Source organism: Mobula birostris, chromosome 11 (genome assembly GCF_030028105.1).
Source record: "Mobula birostris isolate sMobBir1 chromosome 11, sMobBir1.hap1, whole genome shotgun sequence".
In the NCBI taxonomy this organism is placed as follows: domain Eukaryota; kingdom Metazoa; phylum Chordata; class Chondrichthyes; order Myliobatiformes; family Myliobatidae; genus Mobula; species Mobula birostris.
In genome coordinates this window covers 99,142,883-99,165,070 of record NC_092380.1, presented here as the reverse complement: position 1 = coordinate 99,165,070, position 22,188 = coordinate 99,142,883, and the positions used below count along the sequence as shown (strand labels likewise).

At 40.5% G+C, this 22,188-nt stretch overlaps 1 protein-coding gene across 9 annotated transcripts in view; it reads left to right on the top strand.

The window, feature by feature from the left end:
• Positions 1-22,188, top strand: part of nav2a (neuron navigator 2a) — a 523,153-nt gene that overhangs the window by 185,655 nt on the left and 315,310 nt on the right. For all 9 annotated transcript variants that reach the window (XM_072272755.1, XM_072272756.1, XM_072272754.1 and 6 more), the window contains one exon: positions 837-985. In XM_072272755.1, coding sequence (XP_072128856.1) covers positions 837-985 — 149 coding nt within the window. The remainder of the gene's footprint in view (positions 1-836; positions 986-22,188) is intronic.

Below are 22,188 nucleotides of genomic sequence, written 5' to 3'. Positions count from 1 at the left end.
GCAAATAGTCTGAAGAATACGACTGAACAGTGTTTTACAGCAGATCTCCAGTCTGAATTCTAGAGGAAATGCAGTTTTGAAGAACTTAGATTGTACTGATCCTAACCTTTTTATAATGCTGTTTTTGTATATCTGCTGGAATTCATATAATGTTATACTACTGTACATATTCTTTGCACAACAATTGAAAAATAATCATTTATCATATTTATGCACATGTATGGGACCGAGCTGTGCAGGAAAAGTAATAATCCATTTTGGCTAGAATTCTGAATATATGAACAATATATTTTGGACTGGAGATCTTCTACTGTTCTGATACCTTGTTAAGCATATGTAAGAGGTCTTTGAGACAATAAATTAATTTGTTAGAGAGGAGCTCTTTAAAATTATGTTAATTCAGCCTGTTGATACTAAGATTCATTTGCATCTCGGTCCATCAAGGACTCTGAATGCCATAGTCATGTTGGAGGGGACTTCCTTCATCTTCCTCCCCAGTATGATTCAATGAAGATTCACTTCAATTTACTTTAATGTCTTCACTTGACTGCCATCTGACCAAATGTTAGGACAAGATTTCCATTCATGAGCTGCATATGTGTCTCCTCAAACATTTAATTTAGATTACATGATTTTAATACAGTAGCATGCGGTGTATCCTCATCAGTGTTCATGGCACCATATTGACGTCAGCACTGTGAAATGTGTCTGAATTAGGAACTATGTCATTGGTATGAGTTTTTGTTTGGTAACAATCTTGCTTCGCATTGTTCTGTTCAATGTTAGTGGTTTTCAGTTTGGTTGGTTACCTCCTGTTTTTATCTGTTTAACTCCAGGCTTCCAGCACCCACCACGAGATTGTCAGCTGCAGGCAGTGAGACCAAGACTCGTGTGTCCACCAATGCCAACAACAGGCGCAGTCAGAGCTTTAACACCTTCGATAAATCCAAATCTGGTCATAATCCAGCAGCAAGCAATGACAAAGGTATTTGCATCTTCAGCAGCTTCTTAATGTTCTTGGTGAAGATTTGACCCCTGTTGATGTTATCTCACTTCAGCTGAAGCCCCAAACAGACACTAAAATCTGCTCATGTGGATGTGTACTTGGATTTAAAGTGCACACTCTCAGATAAATCAAAGTCAAATTATGGAGGCAGACAACGGAGATAAAGGCCACTCAGCCCACTGAGCCCTTGCCAACCATTCTACACCAATTCCATTTTTCATTGTAACCATATTCTGTTCCAACACCCCCCCCCCCCCCCCCACCAGTTCTGACACTAACTACACACAAGAAGGACGGTTAACCTACAAACCTGCACAGGAGTTATTGATGAAACAGTCCTGCTATAATGCAAAAGTTATTTTCCTAAGTATCCTCATGTTGTAGAAAGCTGTGTGATAACAGAACAGGCTGTAGTTGCCTTCAAGGCACATATCACACTATAACCAATGCAATCTACAGAATGCAGATTGTGTTCCCTGATTCGTCTATCACGTCAGAGCCAATTCACGTCATGGAAATATGCATTATATTAGTATTTTGTTAAAATCTCCAAAAATCCTCAGTAAGTAACTCTTAAGAAGTGAACAAAGGTTCAGGAGAACAGGGAACATGCTTGGGAAGGCTAAAAGATTAGCTGTATTTTGAGGAAAGAATACAGCTAATCCTTTAGCCTTCCCAAGCATATTCCCCATTCTCCTGAACCTTTGTCTTCATCTTTGAGTTACTTACTGGGGACTTTTGGAGATTTTAAGAGTGTAATGCATTGGGTAATTTTTGTTTTAATGCAATGAGTAAATTTATATTGTTTGAATTTTGACAGTTTAGTCTTTTCCACTGAGAATTTTTACAAAGCAGTTATACTGTAGTGCACAATGCTGATCTTTGGAAATGTCTCAGTGGAGGTTTCTGGTTTGTATCAATGACTTTTCTGCTGAGGATCCCATCTCACTCCTGCCAGCAGAGGGGGGTAGTGTGTGGAGAAACAGAAACATTTTGATTATGTTTTGTGTAAATTCCATTCATCCAGTTGAATTACTGAGTTACTGATTTCTTTTTCCTTTCCATTCTATCTCGTGTCATCTACAGGGCATAGGCTTCCTATCAGAAGGGGGCAAAAACTCTATGATCTTACTTATATCTTTAGAAGTTGCTTCAAATATAAAAGCAAAGCCAGATAATCCCAGTGAATTTTTGTGAATCTGCTGGGGAAGACGGAGCCCAGTGTTTGCAAATCCATGAGTCAGTTGGAGGTCGTAGACAGCCTGTCGTGGGGTTAGAAGACTGTGTATGTAATGGGTGGGAGGGAGGATGGTAAGGGACTTGTTTTGCTGTTATTGTTCTGTCGCCTGGTATGTTCTGCCGAGCATTGTGGGCATGTTATATTGGCACCGGAATGTGTGGCGACATTTACAGGCTGCCCTTAGCACATCCATGGATTTGTTGATTGTTAGTGCAAATGATGCATTTCCCTGTACATTTCCACGTACACGTGATAAATAAAACTGAATAAGATATATTATACCTGTGCCACAAACCTCTGTGGAAAAGCTCATGGTTAGATTCCTGGTCTTGCAGAACTTCTCCCTTCAAATATTTAGATATCTGCCTGCTGAGAATTAATTTTGAATTTGCTTCCAATGTACTTTCTTTGACACTCACTCTCCTTCTCTCCAAAAATAATTATCTCCCCTCTTATGCTTTTATTTTGTGATAGTACTAATCTTCTTTCTTTATTTATTGAGACACAGTGCGGAATAGGCCCTTCTTGCCCTTCAAGCCGTGCTGCCTAGCAACCCATGATTTAACCCTAGCCTAATCACAGAACAATTTACAATAACAAAATAACCTACAAACCGGTGTGTCTTCGGACTGTGAGAGGAAACCAAAGCACCTGGAGAAAACCCACTCATTCCACGGGGAGGATGCACAGACTCCTTATAGATGACAGCATCCAGCATCTGCAGAATTCCTGTTGTTTCCTTATAGATGACGTTGGATTTGAACTCCAAAATCTGACACTCTGAGCTGTAATAGTGTTGCGTTAACCACTACACATTCATGTCGCACCCCATACACATTCATAAATAGCAAACGAAGTGTTCTGCAAATATCTTGCTATTCCTCTGAATGTTCATCTGTATAGTCATAGGTACCACATTGTTATTCAGAGCATGTGGTATATTTTGCATTTGTGAGATGAGTCAGGGTGTTGCTATAGAAAAGAAAAGATAATTATGTAGACAGTTTGTCTGAAAGAGACATAACGTTTATGGTGTTACATGAAAAATGGCTGTGCAGGATTATAAGAGAAAGTGATGTAGCTACAATTAAAAGAATCCGTGGTTCAGCCTGTATCTCCTAATCAAGATGATCCCGGATTGTGAAGTGGTAAGACATTTCCATTCAAAAGTTGAATATCTGGTGTGCAGTTTTGCAAAGTGGTTAATGAAGCTAACCAGACCAACAGTTGAGTGTGGATGTACATTTGTGACAGAGATTTCAGTAGAGTACTTTAGCCTGTAGCTTTTCACAGGAGTGCACCTGATGCACATTTACTTTTAAAGAATTCACAAAAAAGTCAGTGCGCAAGCTTCAGAGGCTGAACGTCTTCCACGCGTTCCCACATCCCAATGTATTACAATTTCATATTCACGAGGAAGTCTGCATACGTTGGAAGTCCAAAGCAACTCCGCAAAATGTTGAAGGATCTCAGCAGGTTAGGCAGCATCAATAGAAATGAATGAACAGTTAACGTTTCAGGCCAAGACCTTCCTGCATTCCAGCTTCAGTCCTCACAAAGTTTCTTAAAATTAACTTCTCCTGTGCTTCTGCTTATCAGGTCTGTTTTCTCAATATTTCAAAATTTGTACTTGATTATCTGTGAAACAAAGGGCTATGCTATTTTGATCAATCTAGTTAGTTGCATTTGGCCATTACAATCTTGTGCTGCAAGAGAGGTGGAAGTGTGCTATTGGGTACAAAGGCAGAAAGATGCTCATGTAAGTGGGAAATTTTTTTTTAAAGCAGAATATGCCAAAACATTGCCTGACCTGCTGAGTATTTCCAGAAACTTGTCTTTCAGATTTCCAGCATCTGTTTTTTTAAATTTTCTTTAATATACAGCAAGTGAGAATACTGCTTCAAAATTAAGATTTTTAAATGATGTGTTAATTTATTACCGTAGCTCTGATAAAATAGATTGTTATAATATGGAGCAGATTTTGCTACTCAGTCATCTTATAAAATTTTCTGCCTGTATGAAACTCTGGAGAAAATTACTGACAACAGCTGTTTGGAGTTTTCTCATACTCAGAACATAAACCATTCCAGAGTCAGCAGTATTGCTGACACACGAGCAGTAAATTTGCCCGTCAACTTTTTGGCTTTAATGAGGTAAAACTGTTGTGCCGTTGAAATTTAATCTTGCTGGCACCGGTGACATGGTGGTTTGCTGAAAGGTGAAGGATTTATGTCAGCTGATCACCAAGTATAACATGATATTCAGCCAAGCTATATGACATGCGGGAAGAAAGTGTTACCTTATTAAAATAAATTGTTTAGTCCCTTGGCTGATACCTTTTTTCAGCCTGAAGGAATGACGGTATGGAAATTACTTTCTAAATGTAAGGTCATAAGATCTTCTGAGGTGTAAAATTGTTTTGTAATTGAATCTTGGCTGTGGTTCGGTTAATAATAAATCATGAATCATCGATTACTGCCCGTAAATGAAGAGAGAGCTCGCATTTTTATGGATTGCTCAACATTCAAAAGCACTTTGCATTCAGTGTAATATGGTTGAAGTGCAGTCAGAAATGTCAAAAACATGATGATCGCAAGATATTGGCGTAGAATTAGGCCTTTCGGCCCATTGAAACTCTTCTCCATTTGATCATGGCTGACTTAATATCCCTCTCAACCCCATGGTATTGAATTCCACAGATTCACATAGTCATACTTTATTAATCCCGGGGGAAATTGGTTTTCGTTACAGTTGCTCCATAAGTAATAAATAGTAATAGAACCATAAGTAGTTAAATAGTAATAACTAAATTATGCCAGTAAATTATGAAATAAGTCCAGGACCAGCCTATTGGCTCAGGATGTCTGACCCTCCAAAGGAGGAGTTGTAAAGTTTGATGGCCACAGGCAGGAATGACTTCCTATGATGCTCAGTGCTGCATCTTGGTGGAATGAATCTCTGGCTGAATGTACTCCTGTGCCCACCCAGTACATTATGTAGTGGATGGGAGACATTGTCCAAGATGGCATGCAACTTGGACAGCATCCTCTTTTCAGACACCACTGTCAGAGAGTCCAGTTCCATCCCCACAACATCACTGGCCTTACAAATGAGATTGTTGATTCTTTTGGTGTCTGCTAACCTCAGCCTGCTGCCTCAGCACACAACAGCAAACATGATAGCACTGGCCACCACAGACTCGTAGAACATCCTCAGCATCGTCCGGCAGATGTTAAAGGCCCTCAGTCTCCTCAGGAAATAGAGACGGCTCTGACCCTTCTTGTAGACAGCCTCAGTGTTCTTTGACCAGTCCAGTTTATTGTCAATTCGTATCCCCAGGTATTTGTAATCCTCCACCATGTCCACACTGACCCCCTGGATGGAAACAGGGGTCACCGGTACCTTAGCTCTCCTCAGGTCTACCACCAGCTCCTTGTCTTTTTCACATTAAGCTGCAGATAATTCTGCTCACACCATGTGACAAAGTTTCCTACCGTAGCCCTGTACTCAGCCTCATCTCCCTTGCTGATGCATCCAACTATGGCAGAGTCATCCGAAAACTTCTGAAGATGACAAGACTGTGCAGTAGTTGAAGTCCGAGGTGTAAATGGTGAAGAGAAAGGGAGACAAGACAGTCCCCTGTGGAGCCCCAGTTCTGCTGATCACTCTGTCGGACACACAGTGTTGCAAGCACACGTACTGTGGTCTGCCAGTGAGGTAATCAAGAATCCATGATACCAGGGAAGCATCCACCTGCATCGCTGTCAGCTTCTCCCCCAGCAGAGCAGGGCGGATGGTGTTGAACGCACTGGAGAAGTCAGAAAACATGACCCTCACAGTGCTTGTGGCTTGTCCAGATGGGCGTAGACACGGTTCAGCAGGAAGACGATGACATTCTCAACTCCTAGTCGGGGCTGGTAGGTAAACTGGAGGGGATCTAAGTGTGGCCTGACCATAGGTCGGAGCAGCTCCAGAACAAGTCTCTCCAGGGTCTTCATGTTGTGGGAGGTCAATGCCACCGGTCTGTAGTCATTGAGGCCGCTGGGGCGCAGCGTCTTCGGCACAGGGATGAGGCAGGATGTCTTCCACAGTACAGGAACCCTCCGGAGCCTCAGGCTCAGGTTGAATACATGGTGAAGTACTCCACATAGCTGAGGGGCACAGGCTCTGACAAAAGAAAGTCCTCCTCATTTGTGCACACAGCAAGATCCCATTTTAAACACAAACACAGTGGTTCGGATGCTCTCAGTGCACACTCTCCCTCCACCTTATCATCCGTCTCTGTGTGGCCTTTGACAAGACTGATTGCAACATCTTGTGTTAAAAAATGGTTTAAAGTGTTTGCAGTGCAGTGACGGGTAGTAGACAAAGCAGGGCGGGGGAGGGGTACAAAGTAGAATCGTAAGCACAAAATACTCTGCAGATGCTGGGGTCAAAGCAGCACTCACAACACGCTGGAGGACCTCAGCAGGTTGGGTAGGGGTTCCGGCCCGAAACGTTGACTGATCGTTTCCACGGATGCTGTCCGACCTGCTGATTTCCTCCAGCGTGTTGTGAGTGCAACAAAGTAGAATGGTTGCTCAGGTTAACTACCTGGGGGAAGAAACTTTTAAGAAGGTGTGAAGTTTTTGTTTAATAGCCTTATAGTGCTTTCCAGAAGGGAACCTTTGGAGAAGGCAGTTTGCAGAGTGGATAATGTCCGCGGTGATTTTTCCTGCCCAATTCTTTGTCCTGGACATGTACATGTCCTACAGGAGGGCTTCCCAACCAGGGGTCCACAGACCTCTCGGTTAATGGTGGGGGTCCATTGGCATAAAAAAGGTTGGGAACCCTTGTCCTGCTGTTGATGGATCAGATAATCCAGTGATGACAAAAGAGGGAACAATATTGGCCAGGACCCCAGGCAAAACCACCATGGTCTTTCTTAACATAGAGCCAAATGAAAGGTGATTCATCCTGGAAGTAAAATCTCCAAAATTCCCTCAGTAGTTCACTGGATTGTAAGTCTAGGGTTTTGGTGGTAGTTTCAGACACAGAAGTACAATTTTTCTCCCCTTCTGATTTAAAGGTGAGTGTGACTTGCACTGACCCACAGCTTTTTGGAGAAAGTTAAAACATTATAGAAATCTGGGGAAATTGGAAAGAAAGGACAAGATTTTTTTAGGCTCATTATGTAGTCACAATGAAGTTGTAATGTCATTAAGATATTTGAATAACCAATATTGAGTAAGCTGGCAGTAATGGCTGTGTAAAGGCAAGAATCTCAATCCCGCAGCCATGTGGTGATGGGCACTTTTTGAAATCTCTTTGGAAAGCTGCTCCCAGCAGTTGAAGAATGATTAATGTGACTGGAGGTTTATTTTTTGGGAAGGGCAAAGTTCTGGGAATTTTAGTTCTCCTTACAGAGAATCAAGTAGTCTCTGAACTGGTGTTGATGAGGGTGGGGTTGGATTTCTGGTCCAGAAAACGGCACAATATTTCTGCATGTTTTACAACATAGAACATTCAACATTACAGCACAGTGCAGGCCCTTCAGCCCACAATGTTGTGCTGACCTTTCAATCTATTCTAAGTTCAAACTAACCCTTCCCTCCCATATAGTCCTCCATTTTTCTGTTATTCATGTACCTATTTAAATATCCCTAGGTATCTGTGCCACGTACCTATCACTCTCTGTGTAAAAAAAATTTACCTTCCCTTTACTTTCCTCCAATCACCTTAAAATTATACCTCTTCTTTTTAGCCATTGCCACCCTGGGAAGATATCTGTCCACTCTATCTATGCCTCTTATCTTCTTATACACTTCCATCAAGTCACCTCTTGTCTTTCTCTCTGAAGAGAAAACCTCTAGCTCGCTTAATGTAACCTATCTTCATAAGACATGCTCTGGTATCCAGACAGCGTCCTGGTAAATCTCCTTTGCCCTCTCTCTAAAACTGCCACATCCTTCCTATAATGAGGCAACCATTGCTGAACACAGTATTCCAAGTGTGGTCTAACCAGCGTTTTATAGAGCTGCAGCATTACCTTGCGGCTGTTGAACTCAGTCCTCCGACTAATGAAGGCCAACACACCAAAAGCCTTCTGAACAACCCTGTCAAACTTGAGTGGTAATTTTCAGCTATCTATGGACATAGTCCCCGAGTTCCCTCTGTTCCTCTGCAGTGCTCAGAATCCTGCCATTAACCCTATACTGCTTTCAAGTTCGACCTACCATAGTGAATCACTTCACAGTTTTTCAGGTTAAACTCCATCTTTTAATCCATCACTTTTGAGTTTTTTAATCCCCTTTTTGTAGCCCAACAGGAGGAACTGGTGTCCAAATCAGTAACACATCACACAATGTTCTTGTACAATAAGTCCAGATGAATACCACACATCTTTATGGGTCCTTCTTTCTTTGTTGGGGATTTTGGCACAGGAGTCTATTAAACACAGTCATTTGTTATAGTAAAATTAAAGTTCCCTGATAATGCTCTGAATAAAAAAAAAAGTCTTCCAATGTATACTTTTGTTCTTGCAATGAAAACCATGTCTCCATTTCCATTACCCCTCACTGGCCATTGAAACTGTTGTTGATACTGCCTGAAAATCACTCGTAATTTTATCAGCCTTTCTCCATATATCTCCTCTGTCCTGCTAGGTTAGTTACTTCAAATTTTACTTTTATATTTTAAAAAAATCCTGAATGTTTTATAATTTATCATGATATTAATTAACTGGTTAGGGTGTTCAATTCTGGCTTTTCTTGTGATGGTTTTTGATTCAGCAGGAACATTAAATGAGACAGAACCCAAGATGAAATACCTGGGGAGTGCAATTCAGTGGGTGATCGCAATTGGCAAAAGCTAGTAATATAAACTCTCCCAAGTGCAAACATTAAATGTGACATCCTTAACATTTCCACATTGTAAAAAAGCAAGTGTCAACCAGATATGATAAAGTAGGATCTTTAAGGTCACAAAATGTAAATTTGGTGCTTCTCAAGAAATGAATCTTATTTGAAACCGGTGTGTGGTTGGTATGGTCTATGTCAATACATCATTCTGTTCCCCTGCAGAATTATCTTTCGACATGGATTTAAATAAACTTTTCTTGTTCACATTGTCTCTCTACATTTGAAATGAAAATAAATGTAGAAAGGAATACAAGAAATATTCTTTGCGATTTCAGCACTCTCAAAATTTTCCATTATTTTGCTGGCCTCTATTTGACCTGCATGAGCTTAAATATTTCATTCAATTTCCTTTAGGACCTACACAAATTGTTTTTTTGTTTCTGTTACTGTATATGAAAGATCTTTTATTTGTTGCATAGTTACAGTGTAAAAGAGCTTGGCAAAGTGCTGGGGACACTTGATTGCAGGACTGAAAGTAAAAACAAAAGGGTACTTATAATTAAAGGATGCTTATGTTGATCGTTTCCACGGACGCTGCCCGACCTGCTGAGTTCCTCCAGTGTGTTGTGAGTGTTGCTTTGACCCGAGCATCTGCAGGGTATTTTGTGTTTATAAATAAAAATCTTTATGGTTTCATATTTACTGTCATATTCATTGCATACAACATTCCTTTTTACCTTTGCCTTTAATATACTGTAAACAATAAATAAGTCACAGGTGAAATTCCATGAAGTTGCAATTTAACAAGTCCCTATAATCAGCAAGACCTGTAACCTCCTCAGTGCTGCTATTAAGTATGGTATTTTTCCAAGGTATGTCCTGAAATAACCTTTGGACTTCACATCTACATCATCACGAAGGTTGCTTTTTTTTTAACCTTTGCTTGACTCATGTGTGCCTTTGTTGTCTGCTCTAATACACTCCAGACCTGACTATACCATAAATCCAGTCCTGGCTGTTCTCCCTGGTTCAGCCTGATGTTATTCAAGGGCTATACTGCATACACCACACCTCGTATCCGGTTCCAAACACCCATATTTGCTGAATTGCATTGGCTTCCAGTTTAAACAAGAGTTCATCCTTGTCATTGTCTTGAACACATGAAATTCGGTAGATGCTGGAAATCCAGAGCACCACACAAAAAATGCTGGAGGAGCTCAGCAGGTAAGGCAACATCTCTGGAGAGGAATAAAGAGTTGACGATTCAGGTCAAGACCCAGACTTCATGCTCTGAAATATATTCCTTAGGCCTCTGTTCTCTCCATTCCTCTTTTTCCTTTAAGACTAAATTAACTTTCCTCTTCAGTTGTATAATCTTCCATAAAACCACCTCCATAATCAAACTTTGGATCACCTCTTTAATGTTTACCTTTTACATAGTGATCACATTTTGAATTACAACTCTATGGATTACATTCTACTAATTTTAAAGTGCCTTATAATTACAAAACTCATTCTTTGACATTATTGATTTTGTGTCTGGCTGAAATTTGTTCTGCGTTTTGTTTCTTCAGCTCCTCATAAAATGTTATTATTTGGAAAAAATGTTCAATAATTGAGCATTTACAAATCCTTAGCCAAGAATTATGGCAAAAATTGACAGAATTCAAAAGTAGAAACAGTTACTTCTTATTCATGTGCTTACTATTAATAGACTGGTGTCTGAAAACTGACTGTAAAAATGTCATAAAGTCCATGGTGATGTTGTTCATAACAAGCTGCACCCAATAAGCTAGCTAAAACATTTTTTATGTTTGATCTGTTAATAAGCAGAGTATATTTAATTTATTTCAAAATCAAAAGATGACATTAGTGTAGAGCAAGTTCCAAGGCCAAGGCAAAATTTATTGTCATATACACAAGTACATGTATGTACAGGTGTGGTGCAAAACTTACTTGCAGCAGCATCATGGGCAGCATTTACAAGAAAAACATAAATTAAAAATAATACAGAATTTTTATAAGAAAGAACAACTGAAAACAATTTTAAAAAGCTAACTAGTATAAAATGATCAAAGTGTACACAATATTGGTAAACTGCAGTGATTTAGACTATGCTGGTTGGTTCAAGAAACAAATGGCTGCAGGGAATTAGCTGTTCCTGAACTTGATAGTGTGAGACTCTGTACTGCCTGTGCGATGGATATCACCAGGTCACAGTTTTAAGGTGCTTGGAAATAGGTACAGAGGAGATGTCAGGGGTAAGTTTTTTACACAGAGAGTGATGAGTGCGTGGAATGGGCTGCCGGTAACGGTGGTGAAGGCGGATACGTTAGGGTCTTGTAAGAGACTCCTGGACAGGTACATGGAGCTTAGAAAAATAGCGGGTTATGGGTAACCCTAGGTAATTTCTAAAGTAAATACGTGTTTGGCGCAGCATTGTGGGCCAAAGGGTCTGTATTGCGCTGTAGGTTTTCTATGTTTCTATGATTCCTGTGATGAAGAAGTCCATGTATGAAGAAAGCTTGAGCAAGTTGGCCCTGTTGAAGTACAGAAGAACGGAAAACCACATTGAAGCACAGAAGAATTAAATGGGATGCAATCAAATCACATTAGATTATGAGGGATTTATGGGATGGATACTGAGAAGATGTTTCCCATGTTGGAGTAACATACTGTAGTTTCAGATTAAGGGGTTTAAGATTGAGATGAGGAATTATTTCGGAGATTCATGAAACATTGGACCTTCCAGCTGTGGGGTAGAGCCTGACAGGCATTTGCACGAAAAGAGGATTCAGGGGTTTGGGGACTTTCAGATTCAGATTTCTGAATGGAGATTGACCCCATGAACACCTCTTCACTACTTTTTTTTTTGCACTGCTTATTTAATTGCTTATTTCACTTTATATGCAGTACTTATAAAACATATTAACCATCCTGTGGAGGTTTTCATGTTTTGTTGTTCCACAACGTTGAATCACAGTGGATTTAATCTGGCTTTTCTGATACTGATCAACAGAAAAAGACTCTTCCGTGTCAAAGTGAAAACAGGTCTCTACAAAGTGATATAAATTAATTACAAATACAAAACACAATAATTGATTCATCCCCTATAAGTCAATATTTAGTAGATGCACCTTTAGCAGCAATTACAGCCTTGAGTCTGTGTGGATATATCTCTTTGAGCTTTGCACATCTGGACACTGCAATTTTTCCCCATTCATTACAAAACTGCTCAAACTCTGTCAGATTGCATGGGGATCGTGAGTGAACCGTCCTTTTCAAGTCCACCCATAAATTCTCATTTTGGTTGAGGGTTGGACTCTGACTTGGCCACTCCAGGAGTTTAACTTTGTTGTTTTTAAGCCACTTCTGTTCCACTTTGGTTTTATACTCAGGGTCATTGTCTTGCTGGAAAACAGATCTTCTCCCAAGTCGCAGTTCTCTTGCAGACTGCATCAGGTTTTCCTCCAGGATTTCCCTGTACTTTGCTGCATTCATTTTATCCTCTATCTTCATAAGCCTTCCAGGGCCTGCTGTAGTGAAACATCCGTACAGAATGATACAGCCAATGCCATGGTTCCCAGTAGGGATGGTGTGTTTTTGATGTGCAGTATTTGGCTTACACCAAAGATAGTGTTTAGTGTGATGGCCAAGAAGCTCAATTTTTGTTTCATCAGACAATAGAACTTTCTTCCAGCTGACTTCAGAGTCTCCCACGTGCCTTCTGGCAAACTCTAGCTGAGATTTCATGTGAGATTTTTTTTCAGCAGTGGCTTTCTCTTTGCCACTCTCCCATAAAGCTGCAACTGGTGAATCACCCGGACAACAGTTGTTGTATGTGCACTCTCTCCCATCTCAGCCACTGAAGCTTGTGACTCCTCCAGAGTTGTCATAGGTCTCTTGGTGGCCTCCCTCACTAGTCCCCTTCTTGTACGGTCACTCAGTTTTTGAGGACAGCCTGCTCTAGGCAGGTTTACAGCTGTGCCATATTCTTTCCATTTCTTGATGATTGACTTAACTGTACTCCAAGGGATATTCAGTGACTTGGAAATTTTCTTGTATTCATCTCCTGAATTGTGCTTTTCAATAACCTTTTTGCAGAGTTGCTTGGAGTTTTCTTTTGTCTTCATGGTGTGGTTTTTGCCAGGATACTGACTCACCAGCAGTTGGACCTTCCAGATATAGGTTTATTTTTACTGCAATCAATTGAAACACCTTGACGGCACATGGGTCTCCAAAAACAGACCTCAATTTAACTAATTATGCGATGCCTAAAACCAATTGGCTGCACCAGTGATGATTTGGCTTGTCATATTAAAGGAGGTGAATACTTATGCAATCAATTATTTTGTGCTTTTATATTTGTGATTAATTTAGATCACTTTGTGGAGATTTGTTTTCACTTTGACATGAAAGAGTCTTTTTCTGTTGATCAGTCAAAAAAGTCAAATTAAACTCACTGTGATTCAATATTGCAAAACAATAAAACATGAAAACTTCCAAGGCGGGTGAATGCTTTTTATAGGCACTGCATATATATAGATTGTCCCTCTATTCCTGTTTCTTATGTTCTTGTGTCTGTTACTGAATTAGCATTATTTCTGATTTTCGTTTATATCTGTACAAGTTGTTTTTATTTTTGGACATAGTTTGGAATGTTATGTGAGAAATAGGGGCAGGAGTAGGCCATCTGGCCTATCGAGCCTGCTCTGCCATCCAGTATGTTCATGGCTGATCTGGCTGTGGACTGAGCTCCACCTACCTGCCTTTTCCCCCATAACCCTTAATTCCCCTGCTATACAATAATCTATCAAACTTAAATCTATTTAATGAGGTAGCCTCTACTGCTTCCCAGGGCAGAGAATTCCACAGATTGACTACTCTCTGGGAAAAGCTGTTTCTCCTCATCTCTGCCCTAAATCTATTCCCCCAAATTTTGAGGCTATGCTTCCTGGTTTTGGTCTCACTTACAGCTTTCTTGCCTTGATTTGATCTATTCCATGCAGAAATATTTTATGTTTCTATAAGATCCGGGCTAATTCTTCTGAATTCCAGTGAGTATCATTTGAAGAGACTCAATGTTATGAACCATTCTGATTTTGGGCGGGGTTTTAGCATTATTTGAGGCCCCGTTGTTAAACCAGTATTGTTTGTAGAAATACAAGAGGAAGAACACAGAGCTTTATTAACTAGAAATTGTCTCCTGAATTATTAGAAGATAAAAATGTTTTCTCATAAACATGGGAAGAATAGAAACAGGGAAATGAACTGGTGCAAATGAGATAATAATGAGAAATAAAATTAGGCTGACTTGTTAAATGAGTGTTTTCTATCAGTGCAGTAACAGGAAAAATTACTAATGGCAGAATAAAATACAAGTCAAAGAGAGAATCAGTGGACAATAATGAATACAGGGGCAATAATATCAGCCATTCCTAAAGATTTTTAATTAAGCACCTCTTTCCTCTGTCAGAGAAAGAGCCACTGATGAATGGGATTGAGTCTGGCTGAACAGCTGCTTGCCTAATACCCTGATCGACTGCACTGATTGGCTGTCAGCAGTCTGACTGTGAGAATAATGGCCTTTCACACTAGGCAGAGTGCTCCGGTATTTAAATCAGTAATAATTTTTTTTTCCGTTAACTGCTACGTGTCATCTTGGGTGTATGTGATCTGCTGAAACAGAAGTTCTGTTGCAAACACTGTTGCTGAAGCTCCTCCAGCATTTTGTGTGTGCGGAAGTTCTGTTGGTTGGCTGTAAGAGTCCCGCCATCTCTTCTCACTGCTGCCATGAGGAAGGGGTTACAGGAGCCTCAGCACCCGCACCACCAGATTCAGGATCACTTATTACCCCACAGCTAAAAAGACTCCTGAACCAGATGAGGGTAACTTCACTCACCCGAGTACTGAACTGATTCCACCTATAGATTCACTTTCAATGATTCCACAACTCATCTTCTCAATATTTATTATTTATTAATTTGTTTCTTATTCCCCCTTTGGTATTTGCACAGTTTGTTGTGTTTCGTACACTGGTTGTTGTGCACAGTTTTTCACTGACTCTATTGTGTTTCTTTGTATTTACTGTGAATGCCCACAAGAAAATGAATTTCAGGTTTGTATATAGTGACATATACAGTATGCACTTTGATAATAAATTTACTTTAAACTTTAAGTTCGAACTTTGAGATCCTCCACAGATGAAGTTGTGTCATTTGAATCTTGTCTTCTGTGTGAAGTGAATTTCATGCTTTCAACCTAGTTCCTTTTGTGAAGTGAGCAGTTTTGAGCTGCTCTTTTGTGGAACTTCTCTGGTAGTACAAAAGCAGCCTTTTTTTTAACATTAATTGGTGTTAAATTGACAATCTCCACTCAAGCCATTAAATGACTCGTCATTTATTATGAAGGTCAGAGAGGTATAGAAGGAGGTGGCCTGATTACAAAGGATGAGAATCAGATTTATTATCACTGCCTTGTGAAAATTTTTGCTTTGTGGCTGCAGTACAGTGCAAAGACATAAAATACCCATCAATTATAAAACTTACAAATAGTACAAAGAGAAGGAATGACAGGGTAGCGTGTATGAACACAGTCAGTTCAGAAATCTGATGGCAGAAGCTGTTTCTGAAACATCTGAGTGTTGGTCTTCAGACTTCTGTACCTCAGTGATGGTAGAAATGAAGAAAGGCGGTTGTGGGAAGATTTGTCTTGGCAACATACTCCGTGCTAAACCTTAGAACATGACAGAGGAGTATTTAGCGCTAGTCACAAAGGTGTAAAATTTAAATATTTAATTTTTTTTCTGTTTTGCACTACTGATTTTAACTATTTAATATACATATACTTACTGTAATTCAGTTTTTTAAATATATTTTTCATGTATCGCATTGTACTTCTGCCACAAAGTTTATAAATTTCACGACATGTACAGGTAATATTAAACCTGATTCTGATTCAGATTCTGAAATAATTCATCTCCAGCTGCTTCATCAATGGCCTTCCTTTCGTCTTAAGGTCAGAAGTGGGGATGTTTGCAGTTGACTGCACAATGTCCTGCACCATTCATGACTCCTCAGATAGTGAAGCAGTTCACACCCAGATGCAGCAGGACCTGAACAATATCCAGGCTTGGGCTGACGAGTGGCAGGTAACATTCAAGCCTCACAAGTACCAGGGAATGACCACCTCCAGTAAGAGAGGCTCTAACCATCATCCCTTGACATTCAGTGGCATCACCGTTACTGAATCCCTGACTGTCAACATCCTGGGAGTTACCATTGATAGGAAACTGAACTGGTCTAGCCATATAAACACTGTGGCTACCAGAGCAGGTCAATAGCTAGGAATCCTGTGGTGTGTAACACACCTCCTGACTCCCCAATGCCTGTTCACCATCTACAAGGCTCAGGTCAGGAGTTTAATGGAATACTCACCACTTGCCTGGATGAGTGCAGCTCCATCAGCACTCAAGAAGCTTAACACCATCCAGAACAAGGCTGCCCACTTGATTGGTACCCCTTCCACAAGCGTCCAATCCCTCCACCATCTACAAACAGTTGCAGCAGTGTGTACTATCTACAAGATGCACTGCAACAACATAGAACATAGAATAGTACAGCACAGTACAGGCCCTTCAGCCCACAATGTTGTGCCGACCTTCAAACCCTGCCTCCCATATAAGGCCCCACCTTAGATTCCTCCATATACCTGTCTAGTAGTCTCTTAAATTTCATTAGTGTATCTGCCTCCACCACTGACTCAGGCAGTGCATTCCACGCACCAACCACTCTCTGAGTAAAAAAGCTTCCTCTAATATCTCCCTTGAACTTCCCACCCCTTACCTTAAAGCCATGTTCTCTTGTATTGAGCAGTGGTGCCCTGGGGAAGAGGCGGTGGCTATCCACTCTATCTATTCCTCTTATTATCTTGTACACCTCTATCATGTCTCCTCTCATCCTCCTTCTCTCCAAAGAGTAAAGCCCTAGCTCCCTTAATCTCTGATCATAATGCATACTTTCTAAACCAGGCAGCATCCTGGTAAATCTCCTCTGTACCCTTTCCAATGCTTCCACATCCTTCCTATAGTGAGGTGACCAGAACTGGACACAATACTCCAAGTGTGGCCTAACCAGAGTTTTATAGAGCTGCATCATTACATCGCGACTCTTAAACTCTATCCCTCGACTTATGAAAGCTAACACCCCATAAGCTTTCTTAACTACCCTATCCACCTGTGAGGCAACTTTCAGGGATCTGTGGACGTGTACCCCAAGATCCTTCTGCTCCTCTACACTACCAAGTATCCTGCCATTTACTTTGTACTCTGCCTTGGAGTTTGTCCTTCCAAAGTGTACCACCTCACACTTCTCCGGGTTGAACTCCATCTGCCACTTCTCAGCCCACTTCTGCGTCCTATCAATGTCTCTCTGCAATCTTTGAAAATCCTCTACACTATCTACAACACCACCAACCTTTCTGTCGTCTGCAAACTTGCCAACCCACCCTTCCACCCCCACATCCAGGTTGTTAATAAAAATCATGGAAAGTAGAGGTCCCAGAACAGATCAAACACACCAAAGTTCCTAAGGCAGCACCTTCCAGACCCACGACTGCTACTGTCTAGAAGGACGAGAACAGCAGATGCCTGAGAACACCCTTCAAGTCGCTCACCATCCTGACTTGGAAACGAATCGCCATTCCTTCATTGCCACTGGATCAAAATCATGGAATTACCTTCCAAAAAGCACTGTGGGTGTACCTACACCACAGGGACTGCAGCAGTTCAAGAAGGCAGCTCATCACTGCCTTCTCAAGGGCAACTAGGGATGGGCAATAAATGCTGGCTTAGTGGGCAATGCCCACATCCTGTAAATGACTAAAAGTGTATATATATAGTATTCTAGCATTTATCTTGGAAGCAATACAAAGGCTTAATTAGGTTGATGCACAGTGGCCAGGCTGTGACACTGACGCCTTTTGATCTGGGCAAAGGAAAAGGGTCAATTACTGTTACTTTGGTTTATATTCCGCTCCCTTGCTACCTTGGCTCAATAAAACAGTGTAGGGTCTTTATGTTGTAGTGGTATCTTACTTTGCTTTTGGAAAATTAACCACATTGTCCCTCTTTTTGCCATAGCTGGACACTTTCCTCTGTTTATTCCTATCATTTCGTCCACTTAAAAATGCAGTGGGAATTACACCCAGCGGCCACTTTATTAGGTACCTGCTGTATCTAATAAAGTGGCCACTGAGTGTATGTTCATGGTCTTCTGCTGCTGTAGCCCATCCACTTCAAGATTCAACATGTTGTGCATTCTGAGATGGTCTCTTGCACACCACAGCTGTAAACATGGTTATATGATACTCAAACCACCCTGTCTGGCATCAACAATCATTCCACGATCAAAGTTACTTAGATCACATTTCTTCCCCATTCTGATGTTGCATCTGAACAACAATTGGACCACTTGACCATGTCTGAGTGCTTTTATTACTACCACATTGTGTTAAAAAAGGAAAATCCAGTTCACTATTGTCTTTCCAGAAAGAAAATATGCCCTCCTTATCCAGTTTGTCTCTCAGGGCACAGCACTTTGATTGGTCATTTTGGAAGGTCATTCAGCACATAGCTGACCTCACTCATTGTTGCTTTCATCCGTCAGTAACCTCTCACCTGGTTGCCCATCAAAAACCTATCTTCTTCAGCTTTGCAAATGCTCAGGACCTTTGCTTTTCTGCCCTTTGAGGAAAAGAGCTCCAACCATGACCCTCTGAGGGAAAAGAAATGTCACCTCATTTCTGTCTTATGTAGTCACCCTCTTATCCTGAACTAATTCCCCTGGTTTTATGTTCCACCACAAGAGGAAGTGTCCTCTCCATATCCATCCTATCAAGAACTGAATCTTGCATTTCACTCTTCTCGGTTCCTAACCAGAATCACATTTTTTACTGACCCGTATGATGGAAAGTTTGTTGTTTAGCGACATAAGAGATAAATTTATTATAAATTGACAAAAAAGGAATAATAGGAAGTCGACAAATTTATTGCCCTCTAACTATATACTAGCATACCATCAAATGAGACAACATTTCTCCGAACCAGGATGTAAAGCACAGTAGTACACGTAACATACAATAACTTATGAAAGTAAGGATAAAATCTACAGATAAATTACCCATGAACAAAGTAAATAAATTAAGTATGGTCAGCTACAGAATAGATTAACTGGTGAGACTTAGAATACAATGCAGCAGGGAATTCAGAAGCCTCATGGCTCGAGGGAAGAAACTGTTTCCTATTCTGACCATTCTTGGTTTTATGTCTCAGAGTCTCCTGCCTGATGGTAGAAAGTCAAGGTGGATGCTGTTTGGATGGGTGGGGCCTTTAATAATACTAAGGGCCCTGCATACACAGTGCTCCTGAATGGGAATGAGCTGTAAAGTTAGGATCAGCAATGTCATGAAGAATCCCGCTCACCCTGCTCATGGATTGTTTGTCCCACTCCCATCGGGGAGGAGGCTATTCTGCATCCATGTCAGGATAACCAGACTCATAAACAGTTAGTTCTCCCAAGCCATCGGGCTGACCAACACCTTCACCCATTAATCCATCCCACCACACGTCGCACTTGATCATTTCCTCTCAGAGTCACCTTGCAAACAGATACTCTTGTACCTGCATTAGTCTGTGTGTGTAATATAATGCTATGTATTTGTATTTATGGTGTTATTATTGCTTTGTGCTTATTTTTATACTGCATCAGATCCGGAGTAAAAATCATTTCGTTCTCCTTTACACTTCGTACTGATGAATGACAATAAGCAATCTTGAATCGTGATACTGATCAGTTACTTTATAGGAACTGGGGAGAAAATAAGCCATGAATGTCATAATTTACTTGGTTTACTTCCAGTGTCATGTGCCAGCAGGAGAAGATAAAGAAAGATAAGGAAGGTGCATGTATGCCACGAGGCATTGTGCAGCTGAGAGGAACTTTGGACTCCCGAGGCATTGTCTGAGGCAGGCAAGGACTTGTTCCATATGCAGAGTTCATTAATATGACTAAAGGCTTGAAGTTATGTCAACAGGGTGAGAACCAGTATATGAAGATAAATCATAATAAGACATATGAGTGAGTGAGAGCATTGCACGGTGTTAGAAAAGGAAAGAGTGCCTGCCAGATAGGAGAAGATTAAAAAAGATGACAAGGAATAAAATTATAATTTCCAATCCTTCCATAATCTCATAAACTCCACAAACTCTCTAGGAACACTACCATGTTTCTGATAGTACAGTATTCTTTAGATTGTTGTGCCAAACCTCCTGTGAGGCCTCTTATCATTTGAGAGATTTGGTTAATTTTTTTTTGTCTTTTCCTCCCACCTGAAAAAGGAAGCAGGACTAATGCATGCTGTACAAAAATAAAGATAGTATTTTACTAGTTGCAATATCCCTGCTGCTGACCCAGATATAGTGAGCTCATTTATTACATTTCCATTTTACTGATCCATGGGTTTAATATGTCACTGTGTCAGTTCAGTAGCTAAGGTTCCTGATGTGTTATTATTTCATTTGCACCTCAGCGAGCTTTCTGGAATGTATCAGCGTAAGATTTCCAAAGGGTTCTAACCAGAGTGAATATACAGAAAAATTATGTTCCATTTATCTGTGGAGATATTACAAACAGATTAGTTTTGATTGGATTTTGAGGGTGGTGTTTAAACTCCATTTTCTCTTGACTGTTGACTGAAGTACAAGTGTGTAAGGATGCTGTACTAATTGCTACCTCTGCAGGATTAGTCAGCATTAAGCTGGACAGTGTTTGTCTAGGAGTACTGCCCAGGAGAGATACCTCACTGGTCTTTGGTTGTACCTGTCAGAACGAGGAGTGTCTGTGAAAGAGCTTTGGGCTACAATATCTGCATGGTCAACTCATCTGGAGGGCTGTTTGACTGTTTGCAGGCATAGTTTTTATTTATTACCTAATCGTGACAAGGCAGGGATTCCTATATGCTCTTAGTGGCCACTTTATTAGGTACACCTGCTTGTTAGTACAAATTATTAATCAGCTAGTCACATGACAGCAACTCAATGCATAAAAGCATGCAGACATAGTCAAGAGGTTCAGTTGTTGTTCAGACCAAACACCAGAATGGAGATGAAATGTGATCTAAGTGACTTTTGACTACAGAATGATTTTTCGTGCCAGATGGGGTGGTTTGAGTATCTCAGAAATTGCTGACCTCCTGGGATTTTCCTGCACACCAGTCTCTGGAGTTTACAGAGAATGATGCGGGAAACAAAAAGCATCCATTGAGTGCTGGTTCCAAGCACAAAAATATCTTGTTAATGAAAGAGGTCAGAGAAAAATGGCCTGACAGGTTCGAGTTGACAAGAAGGTGACAGTAACTCAAATAACCACATCTTATAACAGGGTTGTGCAGAAGAGCATCTTATCATGTCGAGCCTTGAATATGATGGGCTACAGCAGCAGAAGGTCACAAACATACACTCAATGGCCACTTTATTAGGTACAGGAGGTGCCTGGTAATGTGACACTGAGTGTACCTCTGAACTGATTAGTCTGCTCAGTCTATTTAAGAGTCAGTCACAAAAATGCCACACCACACCAAGATGCCTCATCTTCTTCCTTTAATTGCATAATAAACAAATTTTCCTCCAGCCCAGTAGCTTCATGATCATCATTGCAAGATTTAAATTCCAGATTTGTCGATTTTTGAATGGACGTTGAACCCATGAACACTACCTCACTACTTTTTAGTTATATTTTTAATTTTGCACTATTTAATAATGATCTTATTTATATATATGTACTGTAGTTCATGTTTCTTTTCTCTATTATTGTGTAATTACATTGTGCTGCTGCAGCAAAGACAACAAATTTCACGACATATGCTCATGCAAAAAAAAGGATCAGCCATGATTGAATGGCAGAACAGACTTGATGGGCCAAATGGCCTAATTCTGTCCCTATGTCTTATGCTCTTATGATATTAAATTTGGTTCTGATTCTGAGTTACTTGAAATTAAGTTCCCTATTTGCCATGCTTAGATCTAGAGCCTAATCTAGACTTGTTAG